Here is an 18218-nt window from a genome sequence, read left to right as displayed (position 1 = left end):
GGATAGAAATCGCGACACGGGGTATGGGAAAGCCGACGACCGCAGAAGTAGAAAAGAAAATTTTATTAGCGCCAGCGGTCGTCGAGGGAAAGGGAAATGAATTCCTGAAAGAAATAGTCGAAATTGGGTTTGAAGAGATGCCGGACTTAGAAAAGCATTCGCGGGAGGAAAAGATGGAGCATGCACAAAGTCTGTATTCACATCATGATGCTGTATTTATTAACCCCAATGAAAGTTTGCAGCTGGTGCATGTGGAGAAAAGGATCCCAAAGGTAAGCCGGGCTGTATATGGCGCGAAGAGATTTGGCGCAAAAGTGTTTGGCACGAGAGGGTTCTTTGCGCGCTTGGGATCCCGGCGTAACCCGGGCGCTCGTAGAAGGTCCGTGTTGCGCTGTGTGAGTAGAAATGGCGCGCATGTGCGAATGGCGCCAGAGCGCGAGTGCATTACAGAGTGCGGGGGAGAATGCACGACGGAGTGTATGTGTGAAACAGAGTATGGGAGTGAGAGTGATACGGAGAGTGAGATGGATGAGGAGCGTGTGCGAGAATGCACACCTGGGATGGTTGAGGAGCGTGTGCGAGAATGCACACCTGGGATGGTTGAGGAGCGTGTGCGAGAATGCACACCTGGGATGGTTGTGGAGCAGGTGATTGGGTGTACGACCAGAGAGTGCACACCCGTGGGTAGGTGTGTGCTGAGTGGGTGTGCAACAGAGTGCACACCCATGAGTGGTATGGAGTACGTACCGGGAGAGAGTGTGCCAGGGTGTGCACGAGAGAGGTGTGTAACAGAGGAGTGTGTGATAACAGAGTGTGCGAGGAGAATGAGTACGCAAGACTGTGCGCGAGAATTTGAGAGTGAAGAAAGGAACGCGTGGTGTGAGAATGCGAGTGGAGCATCGACGTTGACCGGGGCAGCGCTTAGGCCGACGTATAGCCGACGCGAGCTCTCGGGGCGTGGTGCGCTTTGTGTGCTGCGGGGGCCGGCAGGGATCGTTGCCGCGGCGCTTCTGCAGGGAGCACCGTGCATGATTCGGGCCGGGTCCTGCCCTGCACCGTCGGTGCCGCGTTTTGCCAAGCAAGGTGACCGGCCCGGGTCGGGGGGTTCAAGGTGGCGGCGCTCCAGCCGGGGAAGGCCAGGCCACTGCGCATGGGAGTGAAAGGCCCTGCGTAGGGATGGTGCCTGGAGTCTTGGCCCAACAAAACCTCCTCCCCTGAATCCGAATGTCGGACAGACCCAACCTGCAGGAGACAGACCACCAGGATACATGGCTCGGTTTTTCGAAGCCGAGCAGAAAAAAAATGTATTTCCCGCACCGAGAGGCTCAAGGATAGAGGACTGGCATAGTGATATTGATGGCAAATAATGTCCGATGAAGAGGGATGGCAGATCTACCATCCCTCACATTGTATTTTTTGGGCAGAGGAGCAATAGATTATGAGGTGGCAGTGCAAACTAGCCCGGGAGGGTTAGGATAAATGTATAGGGACCTAGAAATGACTTTAGGAGACTTGAGAGTTAAGTAGTGACATTGTACCTGTTGTGGGGACGTAGAGTAGAGTAGTTGGTTGATCATGACGGGGGATGTGCTTAGTCTAAGGTATGACGTGGAAGCACGAGTTTTAGAGGGGAAATAGATAGCTTAGATGATGCTGTGTGTGTGAGCATGAGGTTTCGCATGAAATGAGGAATTGGAATGAGATTCCCGGTGAGCTTATTGAAATGAGGCGATGCTCGAGAAAGATGTGTGTGTGTGTGTTGAGTGATTAACCTGCATGATGTGCAGGTGAAGTACAGGTGTGTGGAATGAATGGTGTGGAGTAGATGGAGTATGGATTGAGTGGAGTGGAGTGTATGGTGCGAAGGAGTGGATGGGGGAAGGATGGACCCCTTCACGAGTACCCGGGGAGGGCAGTTTAAAAGTAGGTAGAGGGAGTAGGTAAATTGTGGTTGGATATTGACATCCGTGGTGCGGGAGTAGCAGAGTTGTGTTTTGTTGGGTGCATGAGTAGAGTGAAATTGCTGGGCATGTGGCCTGTTAGTGAGTGTGGTAGTCCATGGGCTGAGTAGGGTTTACATGCACCCCCCCCACAACTTAACTTCCCAGGTATGTCCATATACCCCCCACCCTAGGGGTTAGGAAAAACCATGTTAACAGAAAAAAAACTCATTCCCTCATAGTTTGACCTCTGGTGACCTCATTAGTGACCTCATTTGCATATAACACATATCATTGTAAAGAGTGTCCCAGGACAAACATTTTGAGGGGTCATATGCAACCATAGGATGACTAGGTAAAAAGTTATGGCCATTTGAATTTCGCCTACCCCTAATTTTCGGAAATCACTGACACAGGGGGGGTAACATCAAAATATGCGTTGGAGGTACCTTGGGAATGAGTTTTTTTTTCTGTTAACATGTTTTTTCCTAACCCCTAGGGTGTGGGGTACATGGACATACCCGGGAAGTTAAGTTGTGGGGGGGGGGGGGGTGCATGTAAACCCTACTCAGCCCACGGACTATGGTTGGTTGAGCACTCCGCCACTGGTAGTCTGTCGGCCAGTTGAGGCCGCAGGTAGGCTCTGGGAGCCAGGTATAGTTCAGTGGGGCCCGAGGATCCCAAGGAGAGGACCCGGGTAGCCCGATGCCAGAGGGGGCATTAGTGGGGTAAGGGAGCCAGAGGGCCTTCCCAAGGTTAGGATAGTGAGGAGCTAGGTAAGCTCGGGTGGCAACTGCAGTGACGGAGGTGTGCAGGTGAGCGGACCTGCTGGTGAGCCACACGGCCCAGCCCCGAAATTGTGCGAGGGCACAGGGAGAAAAGCCGGGGGAGTGAGGCCCCAAATTGGTGAGCACCACAGTATGTTCAATGGGAATTGGTTTTTAGAACCACATAGAGTAAAGATGGCCAATGGATTGGCAGGGTAAGACGCCGGGTAGAGTAAAGAAAGTTAATGTCATTTAGAAGTTAGTTAGGAGGAAAATCTCTTCGCACCATCCGCATCCACTCACCTATGGTGATAAGACTCCACACCAGATTTTTTGCAGATATTTGGAGAATGTAAGACGCATCATGACGGAGTGTGACATTGTGTTGAAATTCCATCCCTTCCTTCTTGGGAGGGATTGGGGATGAATTTGGATTAGGGGAGATATGGGAAGGACGAGACAAAGTGACGAATTTGTAAATGTGTAGATTGTGTAAATACTGGGTAGGGCCAAGGGTAGAGTAGGCGACATGGGGGGTGACGAACGGTTAGAGACGAGCTTTCTCGGCTCGCTCTTCCGCGCCCCTCATCTTGCATTACTTGGTTTTGATGTGTACCCTTGCGGCCCTGCCCGCTTATCTGCTTGTCCTTCCTTCCCCACTCATGGACCATTGTTCTTTTGTGCCCGAGGGAGGTGTGCACGTGCTGTGAGTTGTGCGCCCGCACCTTTGCTGCCTCCTGCCTGCACTGATGCACCATATGGACCACACGTTCTGTGGCCTGGCACCACATATGGACCACACGTTCTGTGGCCTAGCACCACATATGGACCACACGTTCTGTGGCCTGGCATCTCTGCTGGGACCGACCATTGTTGCCAGCGGTGTCTGCCTTGCGGACCACTGTGTTTTTAAGTGGCACCCATGCCCAGCAGTGGACCACCTACTTTGGCCCTGCTGGCCGTACAAAGAATAAAAAGCGGACGCGGTGTGTGCCCTTTTATTAATAAATAACATCAAGCAAGAAGACAGCCAGAACCAGCGGCCCAGCAGAGCAGAGAAGAAGAAGACATCATCATTTTATTATTTTAAAATGTGTGTTTTGTGCATTTTTGATGATGGCGCTTTTTGGTGCTTATTGGTGCATTTTATTATTGGTGCATATGGATACATATGGTATGGTATATCAGTGCAGTGCATAGCAATGGCATTTTTCCCCTTCTCAAAAAGATCTTTTTCTTCCCACAAAAGACAGGTCCTGGGTGACAGTTTGTAAATAATTAGTGTTTTGTAAATAATGCTCCCCACCGGCTTTATGTGTAGTTTCAGAATAATTCCACAATTCGGTTAATTGTGGGCGTCAGTCAGTTAGGTAGGATGCAACGCAGCAGGTGGGACATATTTAGTGTTAAAACTGTCGCACTCAGGGTGAGGTTAAAAGTAGAGGGTAACCACACCTAAGTGCCATACTAAGTTAAAAGATAGCCCTTGTGTTTCGGCTCGGGACGAGCCTGGAAAAAGGGAGGGTGCAGTGTTGCGGTTTTAGCACCCACACTTGTGTAAATAAATAACTCTTGTAAATATGACATTAAAGGTTAAAGGTAGCACCCTTAGTTAGGCCACAGCAACACGTAGGCCACCTTAGAAATTCCAGTTATTTCATTATATGTTTCAGATAAGCCATGTTTCCAATAGTTGAATCTGCGCTGCATCAATCAAATAAGGAGTAGGCCCTTTTGTTCATTTTGCGACCTCTCTCCAAATTCTGTTACGCGCCTTGGTTAGCGTTCGCTCAGGCGCCGCCATTGACTATGCGGTCGGCTCGAGGAAGAAGGGAGCGGAACGCCAGGAACAAGGTGTGGCCTGTCAACTAGTCTTCAAAGGCGTGGCCGGTAAGCCCCCATCAGCCAATCAGGGCTGATGAAATATCACTGGCGGGTGTGGCTTGATGAAGCGCGGAGTGATCTTAAAGCGCGATATATAAGCGCGAGCGCAAAGCCCTTTCACAGGACTGCGCGGAGACGGCTGGTTGTAAAGGACTTGTTGGAGGCGCGCCTATTGTGAGGAACTGCTTTTGATACGGAGCGCACATTGGAAAAGGGGGGACTCAGTCGCTGGCGCTGAATGAGAATTGGAGAGAGAGAGAGGGAGCGTTTAGCACGGCCGTCCATCTGTGACATACGCTAAAGGACACGAGCCTTCCCCCCCGCCATATGTAAGGTCCGCTCGCGTCGAACGATACGCGCGAAGCTGCCTGCCGGGTTTTCGCCCATGGAACCGGAGCCTCACCTGGAGCCTGGACCCCATCGCCTGGACCATCTACCTGGACCTTCCACCCTACCAGCTACAATCCCGTGTGAGTATGTATGTTTGTCTGGGGTCGTAAGTTAAGACTGTGTAGTTAGGCCTGCCCTGTGTCCTTCTCCTTCTTCTTCTTCTTCTTGTACATTCTTTCCTTTCCTCTTCTTTTTGGTTGTAAATAAATTCACCTTGTTCTTTCTTGGTTTTTCCCTAATCCGATCGCCTCCGTCTTTTCTTTCAATTGAGTACCTGTGGCACGATTTTGGAACCGCTAGAATCGGGTTTACTCTCTTGGTTAATAGCTCGGATCGCGGATTGCTAACCGCTCGGCATTTTCCATCTTATCCGTGGTTCGAGTGGGAGTTATTCCCTCGTTTCCGGCAGGCGTTAGTACTTAGGTAGCAGCGAACCCATAGGCCTAGCAAACCCTACCTAACGCCATGCCGGGAAGGACGTTATAGCTTCCCAGGACTCGGGACGGCCAGCTTAAAGGACAAGGGGATTAATCCCCCCCTTGATAAGGGGAGCGCCGACCCCCGAGATCCGCAACAATATTATACATACTTTATTATACAGAATCTGTGTCTGTTCGTCTGTCTGTGAACAGGATATTTCATAAGGTTCGTTGATGGATTATCATGAAACTTGGTGGACAGATTGGGTGTGTGACAACAACTAATTGATTCGAATTTTGTGTAGATCCGAATCCGGATCCGGATGCCAGAAAAATTATGTTGAAGTGATCATTCACCATTGAGAGATAGGGCGAATAATGATATGCTGTATATATAGTACAATATCTCAAAAAGTTATGGAGGGGTTATGGCAACTTGGTGGATGAATTGGTTAGGTGACACGAACAAGCCGGTTAGATTTTGTTTCAGGTCCGAATGCAGATCCGGCCTATACATGGGATACAAAACGTAAACTGTTCAGCCTGGCGGAGGTATGTGCTCTACTGAGTGCTCTTTTAGTTTAGTATATTATTATCACCATTCTCATAGCTCTCACGTCTTTTTTTGTTTCATGTTTTTTGTTTTTATTGTCATGTTTTTTTTTTATACCCCTTTTCCCAAAGGTTGCCAGAGGCATTATGTTTTTGGGTTGCTCGTCCGTACTTCTTTTTTTTTTTTTTTTTTTTTTTGTATACAAGATCGAGGCTCGTGAAAGAGCGAACATTAATCACACAGAAAGACAAACAGACACATAAAACAAATAACATCGGGAGCGGTAGACAAGATGGGGAGAGAGGGGGAAGGACACAAACACAACATTTGAGAGCAGGGACCGAGAGACATGGAGACATCGAGAGATCTGTGGGAGGGAGAGGGCTTTGGGGGGAGGCATGTGAAGGGGGGGGGGGGGTGGGAGAGGTACAAACATATGGACACTGCCAGGACTTCCAGGAAAGAAGTTGGAATTTCAAACAAGGTGGATCTGGGGTGAATTAGTGGGGGTAGAAAAGATCAAGGTTTTGGATGGGGGAAGATAAGAGATGGTGGTGAACAGCTGTTTTAAAGACCTGGAGGGAGGAGTGGGATTGAAGGGAGTGTGGGAGTTTGTTCCAGAGGCGGGAGAAAAGAGGAATGAAAGAGTGAAGGTGAGCAGAGAGCCGAGATTTTCGGCAGTTTAACCATCAGAGGGTTGCTGGCAGATCTTGTGCGACCTGTAGGAATATTTGGGGGACAGAGCACAGAGAGAGCTGGGGGAGCAAGGCCGGAGAGGAGTCGGTAGAAGACAGAAAGACCACCTACCTGCCTGCGGTGAGTGAGTGAAAGGCCCTCAGAGATAGCTTCATCGCGGGAGATTCCAATGATTTTGAAAGCTTTGGATTCAACAGCGTGAAGCCGAGCCAGGTGTGAGGCAGGAGCACCAGCCCATAGGGGAGAACAGTATTCCATTGAGCTGCGGATGAAAGCCTTGTATGTGGTGAGGAGCTCAGGTGTGCCGAGGAAGGACTTCGCACGACGGGGGATGCCCAGTCGGCGACTGGCTTTGGAGGCCAGCTTGGAAATGTGGTTTTCCCAAGAAAGATCATGGCAGATAGTGAGACCCAAAAGCTTGAGCGACAGAACTTCTTGGAGAGGATTGTTGAGAAAGTAGATGGGAGGGTTGTCCAGTCGATCTTTTCGGAGAGACATAGTAAGAGAGTGAGATTTGTCAGGATTGAAAGACATGTTCCACTTGTTTGACCAGTCTGTGATTTTGTCCAGGTCTTCAGAGAGTGAGGAGGCTGCAGACTGCCGATCTGAGGGAAGAGGAATGGAGCGGCAGAGAGTGGAGTCATCAGCAAAGAGATAGAGAGGATTTTCCAGAGAGTCGGAGAGATCATTGATAAAGACCAGAAAAAGCACAGGGCCCAGCACACTGCCTTGGGGAACTCCAGCCTGAACAGGAAGGGGAGATGAGAGAAATCCATTCAGGGCCACACGTTGACTACGACCAGAGAGGAAGTCCGCAAGCCATGCATGGAGATTTCCATGGGTAAACTTATGGGTAAACTTATGGGTAAACCTCGTTTTTTCTCAGCAACCACATGTCCGATTGAGACAAAACTTTTAGGGTGGGAGCGGCACCCATGTAGAATGTTTTTATTTTAATTGTGACATCTTGGGTCATATAGTATGGCAGCCATCTTGGATTAAACACAAATAATTTAAAAATTACTTATTGGAAACTACTGAATGTAAAAATTGAAACTTGGCACATTGTCAAGTACTCCCAATGGGGAACAAAAGGATGATAATGATTACATCATTGAAGTGGTATACCAGCCATAAATGTTTTAATTGAATGCCTTATCCTAAAAATCTGAAATTGCATGCACATGATCTATGGCCCATTTGTATTGAAATATTAAATTTATGACATCATAGGTCACATGGTTTGGCAGCCATATTGGATTTAACCTGAAGCCTTAAAAAAATATCTCTCAAACCACCAAAGCGATCGACTCAAAACTTTACGTGTGTCATAGACTAGGCATGGTGATTAAAAGTTGATCACAAACGTCATCAGTCACATGGTGTGGCGGCCCTATTGTATTGAAGGGAGATATTAAATAATTTTATCTCAGAAACCGCTTACCCTATCGATGTGAAACTTTACAAATGTCATCTAACACCATTGCTGCATATAGTTTGAAAATGATGACATCATATGTCAGGTGGATTGGCAGCCATCTTGGATAGAAAAACGAACCTTATCCATCAACACGACACTTCACAAACGTGATCCCCTGCCCATGCATATGCAGAGTGTACATTTTTGATGTCATATGTCACGTGGTTTGGCAGCCATATTAGCTTGAAAGCTGATATGTAAAAAAAACAACCCTTCTTCAAAACCGCTTCACCGGTCGATGTAAAACCTGTCATGTCTGGTAAAAATGTGATACTTGAGAACACCTGGAGGGATTTAAATCAAACTTGTTTATTTTTTGGACAGTCAACAATGGCATCTACTCGTCGTCACGGGCAAGGACTACGCGGAGGCATATTGGCGACGCATTTGCAATGCTCTAGTTTTGGTCGTTTTTTAATTGTTTCATTTGTGAGTATGGTAGAGAATGTAGAAATGTTTTTTTGGGGGGGTTGTGTGGGGGGGTTGGCGGTATACATAGTCGAGGCTTGTGGAAGAGCTCGTCGACTGAAAAGATCAGGACATAACAGACAAAAACAGGACACAAAACATGCATGTATGGGATTGTATGGGGTGGACAAGATGGATGCAGAAAGAAACTCCAAGGAGGGAAAACTGGAAAAGTGAAAGGAGGGGGTATTTGGGTGGGGGGGTTAACGAGGGTAGAAAATATAAGGTTTAGGATTGTGGACAATCTGAGATGCTGGTTAACAGCTGTATTGAAGACCTGGAGGGAAGAATCAGATTGAAGAGGATGTGGAAGTTGATTCAACAGGCAGGAAAAAAGGGGAACAAATGAGTGGAGATGAGCAGTGATCCTCCATTTAGGTAGTTTCACCAGAAAAGGATTGGTGGTTAACCGTGTGAGCCCTGCATAATTTGGGAGGGGTAGGAGCAACAAAGTAGAAAGTACGAAAAGAGCAGAGGGTGCAAGATCAGAAAGAAGGCAGGAGAAGACAGAGAGACCATCGACCTGTCTGCGATGGAAAATAGACCCATAGACTCCGCTTCAGAATGGAAGATTCTAATGATCTTGAAACATTTTTTTACCTGCGACATGTCGCAGGTCTACAACAGCATCGCGTTGCTGTTGATGTTGTTGGGGTTATTGTTGGGGGACGATTTTTGAAATGTGCACCCATTGGTCAGACAGTTGCCGAACCACACCCACATCTGTCTCTTTACTCCACTGACCATAACACTTAGACAAAATGATATGGCAGATGAAGGACCCCGAAAAATCTAATCATATGTCGAATAATTGCAAAGTTTAGTCAACCCTGTTAGAATGCACGGTATGTCAGAACGCACGGTCATCAAGTGTTACATTACGTTACACAAATTACAAAAAAAATAAATTAGTGTTACGTAATTTTTGAATGGCCCAATTTTGGGGTTAAACAATCTTTGACAGTGACTGATCAGCTTGTTCTGATTTAACCATGGAGGAGGTTGACATGGATGAGAGGTGTTGAGTTAATCTATTAATTGCACATTAAATGTGTTTCCCAATCACAATGTTCATCTTTTAAGAGTGCTTTAAATGCACGTTTCCCAATTGGCCCATTACCGGATATTGTAGCATGTTGTGACCAGTGTAGTCATTCTTATTTGGTTATTGAGCAAACAAATTACTTTTGTAGAACTGCAATTTTCATGAATTTTCTATTTTCCTTGAGTCATGGAAGAGCTTGTATATGTACATGCATCTTAAGCAGGACAAATCCACGTTAATTTTCACAGTGCTTTTTAATATTTTATATTAATTTTGACTATTTATATGCTTTTCCCATTGTGTTGAAATGAGCAGTACTTTTTTTGCAGTTCTTGAAATGAAGAGATGGATCTCTCATTCAGTTTGATATTGGTTGACATCACTGTCGGTCGCCCTGTTTAATATGTCCATCTGAATGTACAGCTCATGATACTGATACTTCACATTCTGTCCATTGCACACTGATGTTGTTGTAGTTAATTAAAAGCACAATGACGGTTCTACGCCGCCCTTCTTCCCCTTACAAAGGGGGGATTAATCCCCTTGTTCTTTCTGGGCTTGGCGGAACCGAGGCTTGACACGTCCCTTCCGGGCAAACGCAGAGTAGGGTCTCGGGACCAATTCTCGCTCATACCTAATTCTCTGCGCCACCACGGAAGCGAGGAAACAAGCCTCGCACGAGCCACGTGTGGTTTGAGTACGCCGAGCGGATTGAGTACCACGTGGTCCGTGCAGTCTTAGTTAGTGGAACCCGATTTGAGCAGTTCTATTCGTACCACGCTTAGCCAATGAAGAAACCACAGGAACGATCAAATGGAAAAAAGGAAGAACACAGGTTTAATTATTCCCACACATATGTATAATGATCGGGGACGCAGAGACACAGAGCAGCCTTAGTCAATCTTTTCTTATCCCCTGGAATCGGGCCCGTCTCACTCACACAGGGAATTGCAGATGGGTAGATGTTCAGCCAACGCGTCGACGTGGTCGTCCAGAGACGGCCCCCGTCCGGCTCTCCACGGTCCCAGCACGTCCGGCGAAGATGGCAGCAGGCGATGGCAGGAACTCATTGCGCGTCTCCCGAACAAAGGCAGATGATGAGGTGGCACCTCAAAGGGCGGGACTCTCAGCGCGGCTGGCGATTACACAGCCGTTTTCCTCACTCGCGCGACTTAATGCACTGTATAGCGATTGGTCTCAAACTCAACCGAGCGTCACGTATTAATAGCGCGTCTTTTGGTTCATGCGCGTCGGGCTTCGCCCGCGTATCTTGTACAGTTCTCGGACGCTCACAACTCCTCTTCCTCGATCCTTCCAAGTTGGTTAGTGCGCGCGAGTTCTTCTCTCTCATCAGCGAGTCCTTCGCTTCAGTCCTTTTACCAATCCTTTTCGTGTGAGTCCTTCAGCGCTAGTCCTCTCGAGGGCTTTGTGCAGCGGGTTATATAGCTACGCCCCTGAACCTTCTGGAACCCTCTCGAACATTCTCACCCCGCCCTGTGACGCAACGCCGCCGCCACCACCTCTGAGCCCTGATTGGCGGCTCGTGCTTACCGTCAGCGCTTCTGCCGCTCCGCCCCGACCCTCCTAGCCTGCCTCGTGTTAATTCGCCCAAAATGAACCAACGTTAGCGCAAAGGGGCATGAGGCTAGGGTAGCTGGAAAGTCGGTAGAAGTAGGGCCTATTCTCCTGACTCTACTCAACGCAGAACTAACAATGGAAAAGGACTAATCTCACAAATACGAAGACATAACTACACTATCGCGAGGCTACATGTTGCTTGTGTGACTAACTATGAGGGGGAAATTTTAACCTTTATTAGACTCACTGTACAAACTCAAAACCGCAACAATATGCTTTTCCCATTGTGTTGAAATGAGCAGTACTTTTTTTGCAGTTGTTGAAATGAAGAGATGGATCTCTCATTCAGTTTGATATTGGTTGACATCACTGTCGGTCGCCCTGTTTAATATGTCCATCTGAATGCACAGCTCATGATACTGATACTTCACATTCTGTCCATTGCACACTGATGTTGTTGTAGTTAATTAAAAGCACAATGACAGGCATTTCATCTAAAACGATTTTCATAATGTTTTGAGCAGTGTATATTGTTTACAGATGTCCACTTGAGCCCCTTTCTCATGCAGTGCATGTCAAAATACCCAAATCCTTGCAATTTTTCAGGAGATCAGTGGAGATCCCTGCTTATTTCCAAATGTACACTGTGATGGCTGGCCGCAGCAAGGCATGCTGGGAGACTGTTGGTTGCTATGTTGTGCCCGAGGGGTGTTCCAATTTCCTCATCTCCTCCAGCAGGTAAACATTTGTATTAATGCGTCCATATCATATGATGTGGAATTTGCATTAGTCACTCTTTATATATGGGAGTTACATCTGCTGTGCATAGAAGGGCAAGATAGCAGGGATATATATATGAGCATATTGAAAAAGGAACAGATAAACAAGGGGGACATAAAATAGACAGAACTAGAACGGCATGTGGACCATTACCTAATAGGGGTCGTGTGCACTGTCACGTGCATAGTCACAAGTTTACAATAACACCAGTCCTGGACAGTACTGTTGACATCATTATGGCCTCATCAGCAAGACCAAAATTAGTTTTGATGAAATTTGTGAAAAGAAGGCCTTAGAATTTGAATGACACCATGGGTGCTAAAACCACAAAAGCCTTTACAACTAAATATGCATCGGCAGAAATAAGTGTAGAAAGTTAGAAAAAGAAAAAACAAGAAAAATAGGAAACAAAGAAGAAGAAGAAGAAGAAGAAATGCCAACAAAGCAGTCACTGTGATTGGGCCTCCAGCCGAGAGATATCGCTTACCCTTTGGGTATAGAATCTTAGATTCCTCTGCCTCTAGGGATGCAAAATAAGAAACAGTAGCACCAGTCTACAGAGAGGAACTTCATCACACTATGGATGAAAGTCTTGTACACTGTGAGGAGCTGATTACACCCAAGGAGACACTTAATTGTGTGAGTAATTCCAAGGTGACTCCTGGGCCTAGAAGCCATCTTGGACATTTGATCTCATCATAATCTAGGTTATTGCAGATTGTAAGGGCAAGGAACTCTAAAACTGTACGTCTGCCACCGAATTGGATTGAAGGATTAGCCAAACAATCTATATGTAGAGACAGACTGAATACGAGGTGTTTCCACAATTAATTTGATTTTCCAGGTGATTGATCAATGCTTTATACTTTCTCGATCAGCAGTCAACAAAAAGTTTCAGCCTGCTTTTCATTGAAATTAGGAACAGCCTTACGTCATGTACAAAGACGTGTGAAGGTTTTTTTTCCAGGGAGCCATACAAAGGTCGTTGGTTTACACCAGAAATACAGAGAGGACAGAGGACACTGCCTTGAGGAACACCATCATCCATTAGAGAGACGAGAAAGAATTTCATCGAGGGCAACGTGCTGAATCTGTCCAAATATGAAGTATATGTAATGAATCAAGGATGAGGGTGCTGAAGCCATTATGGCTGGTCAAGATAAGTGTCAAGTTTCACCAATAACCTCTCCACTTTTACAGATGAGCGGTTCATCACATGTTTGAAAGAACAGGCCGTCATTGGAGATGGATGTGTAGGGGGAGTGGAGACCCAAGGAGTGAGGGAGGGAGATGAAACATCGCAAGAGTGGTGTGCAACCTGAGATTTTCCATAAAGACACCAATGGAAATACCATCGAGTCGCAAACTGTGTCCACTGTGGCGCTATCTTTCCCAATCAGACAAACTAAGTACATGTCTGGCAGCCCAAACCTGAACATTCCTGTGGTGCTGTGGACCATCAACAGTAGCAGGGAAGTATATGAGCAAAGTCTGCAAACTCATGCCAGGCCTTATCCAGGATGGGACCTTAAGCACCCATCACACTCGGATCAGGTTGTTCATATATAATTCATAACTTTACATTAGAAATGTTCTCTGACAGGTAAAGCATGTCACAAACAGCAGCTTTCACACCTGAAACTTAAAGGGCAACCCAGTGAAGATGTAATGCAGGACTGCCTGTCTACTTTGCTTAAAAAATAGGATGCCATCAATTTAGCAAATTATGTCAACAACCAGCAGATCAGAGAAATGTTCCATACCCTTTCCATATTGATTAGGCAATCGTAGTGGACAGTCAAAAACTAATAGAAGTGGAAAAACGAATAGAAGAACATTCTTGTATGAAACCATGGTGGGGCCTAGCTCACAAGAGTAAACAACAAAACAGAACTGTTCAAAATCATCTTCAGCAATTGATGTCAATTTGAGCATTCAACTCGATCCACTATTAGAATTTCCACAATCGCAGATATCATCACACGGTCATTTTGCTTCACCCGACACAGCGTCAAGAAGTGGCTGGATGCACTGCATACAACAAAGGATGTAGGTCTTGAAAACATCTGGAGTATAATCCTTAAAATATGGTCCATAGCTAGCTGCCCCTCTGGCCAATCTGTTCTATTATATTTACAACATTAGCATTAACCCAACCTTGGAAAGCAGCCCAGGTACAGTATGTTCTGTGCATAAGAAAAATTTAAAGTCAGATTCTGCCAACGATGCCCAATCAGCCTCTTGCCAGTAATCAGAAAACTCTTGGAATGCATCATCAATAACGCCAGAATGATGCACCTGAAAACAAATGGCCTGCTCACATAAATTCAGTTTGAGTTCCGTGAAAATCGTTTTACTTTGGATCTAGATCATGGACGCAAGAACTAAATGCAGGGTGAGTAGTGAATGTATGCCTTCATCAAGGTAGCGTTTTATCGAGCCTGGCACCAAGGAGTCCTGCTAAAATTAAGACTGATGATAATCTACCGATCACTACAATCGTCCCTAACATAGACCTGTTAGTGGAGACCAATCCTTGGGGAAAAAAGTTCGTCCAACTGGCACAACGCTTATATGGATATGGACAAAGTAGGGGTTGGAGAATTTTTTATTCCCCCATTCTCATCTGATGCAAGTAAGGCTGGGAAACCCAGGTTCAAATCCCATATGCTATATTGATTTGTGTGGTGTCTCCTACATATTCTTGTAATTCATGAAGTTTACTGGTGTCATCATGGCTTTGTTTGATATGTGAAATGTGGAAAATCTCCCCTATAAGCCTTAGATCACTTTAAAAAACAACTAGAACCGCACTTGGTAGAGCGCATACCTCTGCTAGACTGAGCAGTTTACTTTTTGTATGCACAGATAGGCCGGATCTGGATTCGGAGGTGAAACAAAATCTAATCGGCTTATTCTTGTCACCTAACCAACCCATCCAACAAGTTTTGTCAAAAGTAGGCTGTCGCCCCATTTTAGTAAAGAATCACATTGAAAAATAGAAATTATCGTATTCGGATACGGATCTTCACCAAAATTCGTCTTTCTGACACACCCAACATGTCCACCAAGTTTTGTCCTAATCCGTCCATAAACTTTTTTAGAAACCCTGCTCACAGACAAATATACAGACAGGAGTGAAAACATAACCTCCATCTACCTTCGATGGCGGAGGTAATAAAAAGCTTCTTTTTAATAAAGGAGAATGGTCTAAAATTGCAACACAATCATTACACACATGCAGTGACCGAAAAACTGCATTTCTAACTTACCTCTTCTTTACACCTGAACTCAGCTGTTTCCTGACGCACAAACCATGTGGCCTGCTGCGAGTTATGATGGTCAATTCACCATCAGACTGTGGGCCCATGGCACATGGTACGAGGTCTTGGTGGATGACAGGCTGCCCACAATCCATGGAAAACTTTGTTTCTCCTCCTGCTGCCAACCAGATGTATTTTGGCTGCCACTCCTCGAAAAAGCATGTGCTAAGTAAGCATTATGTTGTTCTTTTAGCCACACTTGTATTGTTTCGCTTCATGGTTCTGTTGGATGTTGGTTAAACTATCAACTCGTTTTAATTGTCGTCAACTTTTTGTCTTTGTTTTACAGCTATGACGCTAGGTCTCTCGTTGTGTTGCCTGCAAGTCTTCCCCTTTGTCACTGCATGCCCCCTGCTCTTCCACACTTTTTCCTTATATTTCTTCCACTCTGTCCCCTCTGTTCTTTATTTATCCAGACCCTAACAATGTGTAAGCTTGTGGGCAGCTTCCTCTCTGATCATGAGCATTTTATATTGGATACTGCTAATGGTGCTGTCACACCTTTATTTGTAGAGTGCGTGGCTCCTATGAAGCCCTTGCTGCAGGCCAGATTCCTGAAGGATGGATGGAACTCACAGGAGGATTAGCAGTGAAGTGGTATCTCAAATCTGGGAGTAAGTATCATAAGACTGTAGTTTGACAGCTTATTCACTCAGTGGGTTGGTGTACCCTCTTCGACAATATATTCCTTTTAAACCAAATGCCCAATAAGACAAATTGCAATACTGTATGAACAGCAGTTTAAGTTACCATTTTCATTCAGATTTTTTTATGCTCCAATCAACGAAGTCACCAGAGGCATTATTGTTTTGGATTGTCTGTCTGGCTGTCCGTCCGTGCATCTGTCTGTGATATATTTTCGTCATCGCGATAACACGGCTGAAGGGATATAAGTCAAATTTGATCAAATGTATAATGATGCAAGGATGAACTGAATAGATTATAATATATTATAGATTATAGGGACGTCAAAGAGTGCCGTTCTAGTTTTAACATGATCTAAGGCTCTTGGTGGAGTTGCCACACACGCAACATCATTTCCTGGGGCACTCTGAGTACCAGCGACTCCAAAACAATGGCGCCGCATTTTTCACCTCCCTCAGTGGGTAATTTCCTCTTCCCATGGATGCCAACCTCCTTCCCATGGATGCCAATTTCCTCTTCCCATGGATGCCAACCTAAAATATTGGCATCCTTCCACTTTTTTCAAATAACTCAAAATTTTCTCAAACATAAGTTTAAATTGACAAAAGTATTTGGTCTCCACAATTCTCCTCCATGTTTGACTGGAGGGAAGGTGTTCTTTTCTTTGAAGGCTTCATTTTGTTTTCTGTAAACATAGAGATGATGTGCTTTACCAAAAAGCTCTAATTTGGTCTAATCTGTCCACAGGACATTCTCCCAAAAGGATTTTGGCTTGTTCATGTGTGTTTTGGCAAACTCCAGTTGAGCTTTCTCATGTCTCTCTCTCTCTCAGCAGTGGGGTCCTCCTGGGTCTCCTACCATAGAACCCCCTTTCATTGAGTTGGAGACCAATGGTGCGAGTTGAAACTGTCATACCTTGTATCTGAAGGTCAACTTGAATCTGTTTGGCAGTTGATTGAAGTGCTTTCTTCACCATTCAAACAATCCTTCGCTGCAATCTTCGATCAAGTTTTCTCTTGCGCCAAGTCCAGGGAGGTTGGCTACAGTGCCATCCATGGGCCTTAAACTTCCTGATAACATTGCATATGGTGGACACAGGAACATCAAGGTCTCTGGAGATGGACTTGTAGCCTTGAGATTGTCCTTGCTTGGCTACAATCCTGTGTCTGACCTCCTCAGACAATTCACTGGTTTTCTTTCTTTTCTGCAGCCTGGTGTTGGCTTAGTGGTTAGGGTGCCGGCTTGGGATCCTAGGATCCTGGGTTCGAATCCCGGTCGATCGCTGAATTAACGCCAGGGGGGTTGACTCAGCCTGTCATCCTTCCGAGGTCGGCAAATTGAGTACCAGCTTGCTGGGATGAATGATCACGGTGTGTACCCCGGCTTAGAATAGGTACACCGTATCCCTGTGCATCGTAAGAGGCGACCAAGGGTTGGCGTCAGGAAGGGCATCCGGCCATAAAAACATTGCCTCAAACAGGGAACCATGATTGTCATGGGGCCCGCAAGGCTAACCCCCCGCTCTAGCGGGGAAAATGGCCTTAAAACGATCATTCATTCATTCATTTCATTCCATGGATGCCAACCTACAGAGATTGTCCATGCTGTTATACTTTAGTCTTTTGTATGACTCAGCCACACCTTGAACTGCCGACCTTCCAGACTCAGAGCGGACAATCTAACTATTACACCACTGAGACCAATCGATGAAGAGCATTTGGTGGAATTCAGTTGAATATTACTTTGCTGTGTCTGGCTGCATTCAGCTGGATAGCGCGCTGCCCTTTACATTCAGCTGTCGTGTTTTGCTGGGATCAGCCCCACTCCACTCCGTGCAGAATTAGTCCCATCTATACAGTTTCCCTGTATTCACCCATCTTTGTTCCAAATCACATGTGAATCACTTATTCATACCTTGCTTTATTCTTTGCTTCTCAAATGAGTTTTCAAGCAGAAACAAAAGTCAAAGGTTTAGTTATTAGAGGAGAAGCTTGTATCTGTGAATCGTGTGAAAGCCAATGAGTCAATCCATATCTTGGCTCAAGACATTGAAGTGGGAGCTGCCAGCGTTTTGAATAAAAGAAGCAGCAAGACGAGTTACTTGAGAGATACACCACAGTAAAAGGGTTGAATAAGCAAGTGAAGCTCGGATAAGAAAATGGAAGACTTTCTACTTGTTCTGTTTCAGCTTCCTTGCAAATGGAGAACATCCCTGTACTTGGGCCACCGCTCCGGCACAATGCAGTGGAA

General features: G+C 45.9%; 1 protein-coding gene across 7 annotated transcripts in view; it reads left to right on the top strand.

The window, feature by feature from the left end:
- LOC137412188 (calpain-10) overlaps nucleotides 1-18218 on the top strand; it is a 160033-nt gene that overhangs the window by 62084 nt on the left and 79731 nt on the right. For all 7 annotated transcript variants that reach the window (XM_078784021.1, XM_078784020.1, XM_078784025.1 and 4 more), the window contains 3 exons: nucleotides 11827-11958; nucleotides 15296-15492; nucleotides 15837-15937. In XM_078784021.1, coding sequence (XP_078640147.1) covers nucleotides 11827-11958; nucleotides 15296-15492; nucleotides 15837-15937 — 430 coding nt within the window. The remainder of the gene's footprint in view (nucleotides 1-11826; nucleotides 11959-15295; nucleotides 15493-15836; nucleotides 15938-18218) is intronic.

This window comes from Myxine glutinosa, chromosome 1, assembly GCF_964187855.1.
Source record: "Myxine glutinosa chromosome 1, kmMyxGlut1.1, whole genome shotgun sequence".
Taxonomy (NCBI): domain Eukaryota; kingdom Metazoa; phylum Chordata; class Myxini; order Myxiniformes; family Myxinidae; genus Myxine; species Myxine glutinosa.
The sequence above is the reverse complement of the archived record's forward strand: the minus strand, read 5'-3'. Positions and strand labels throughout refer to the sequence as shown.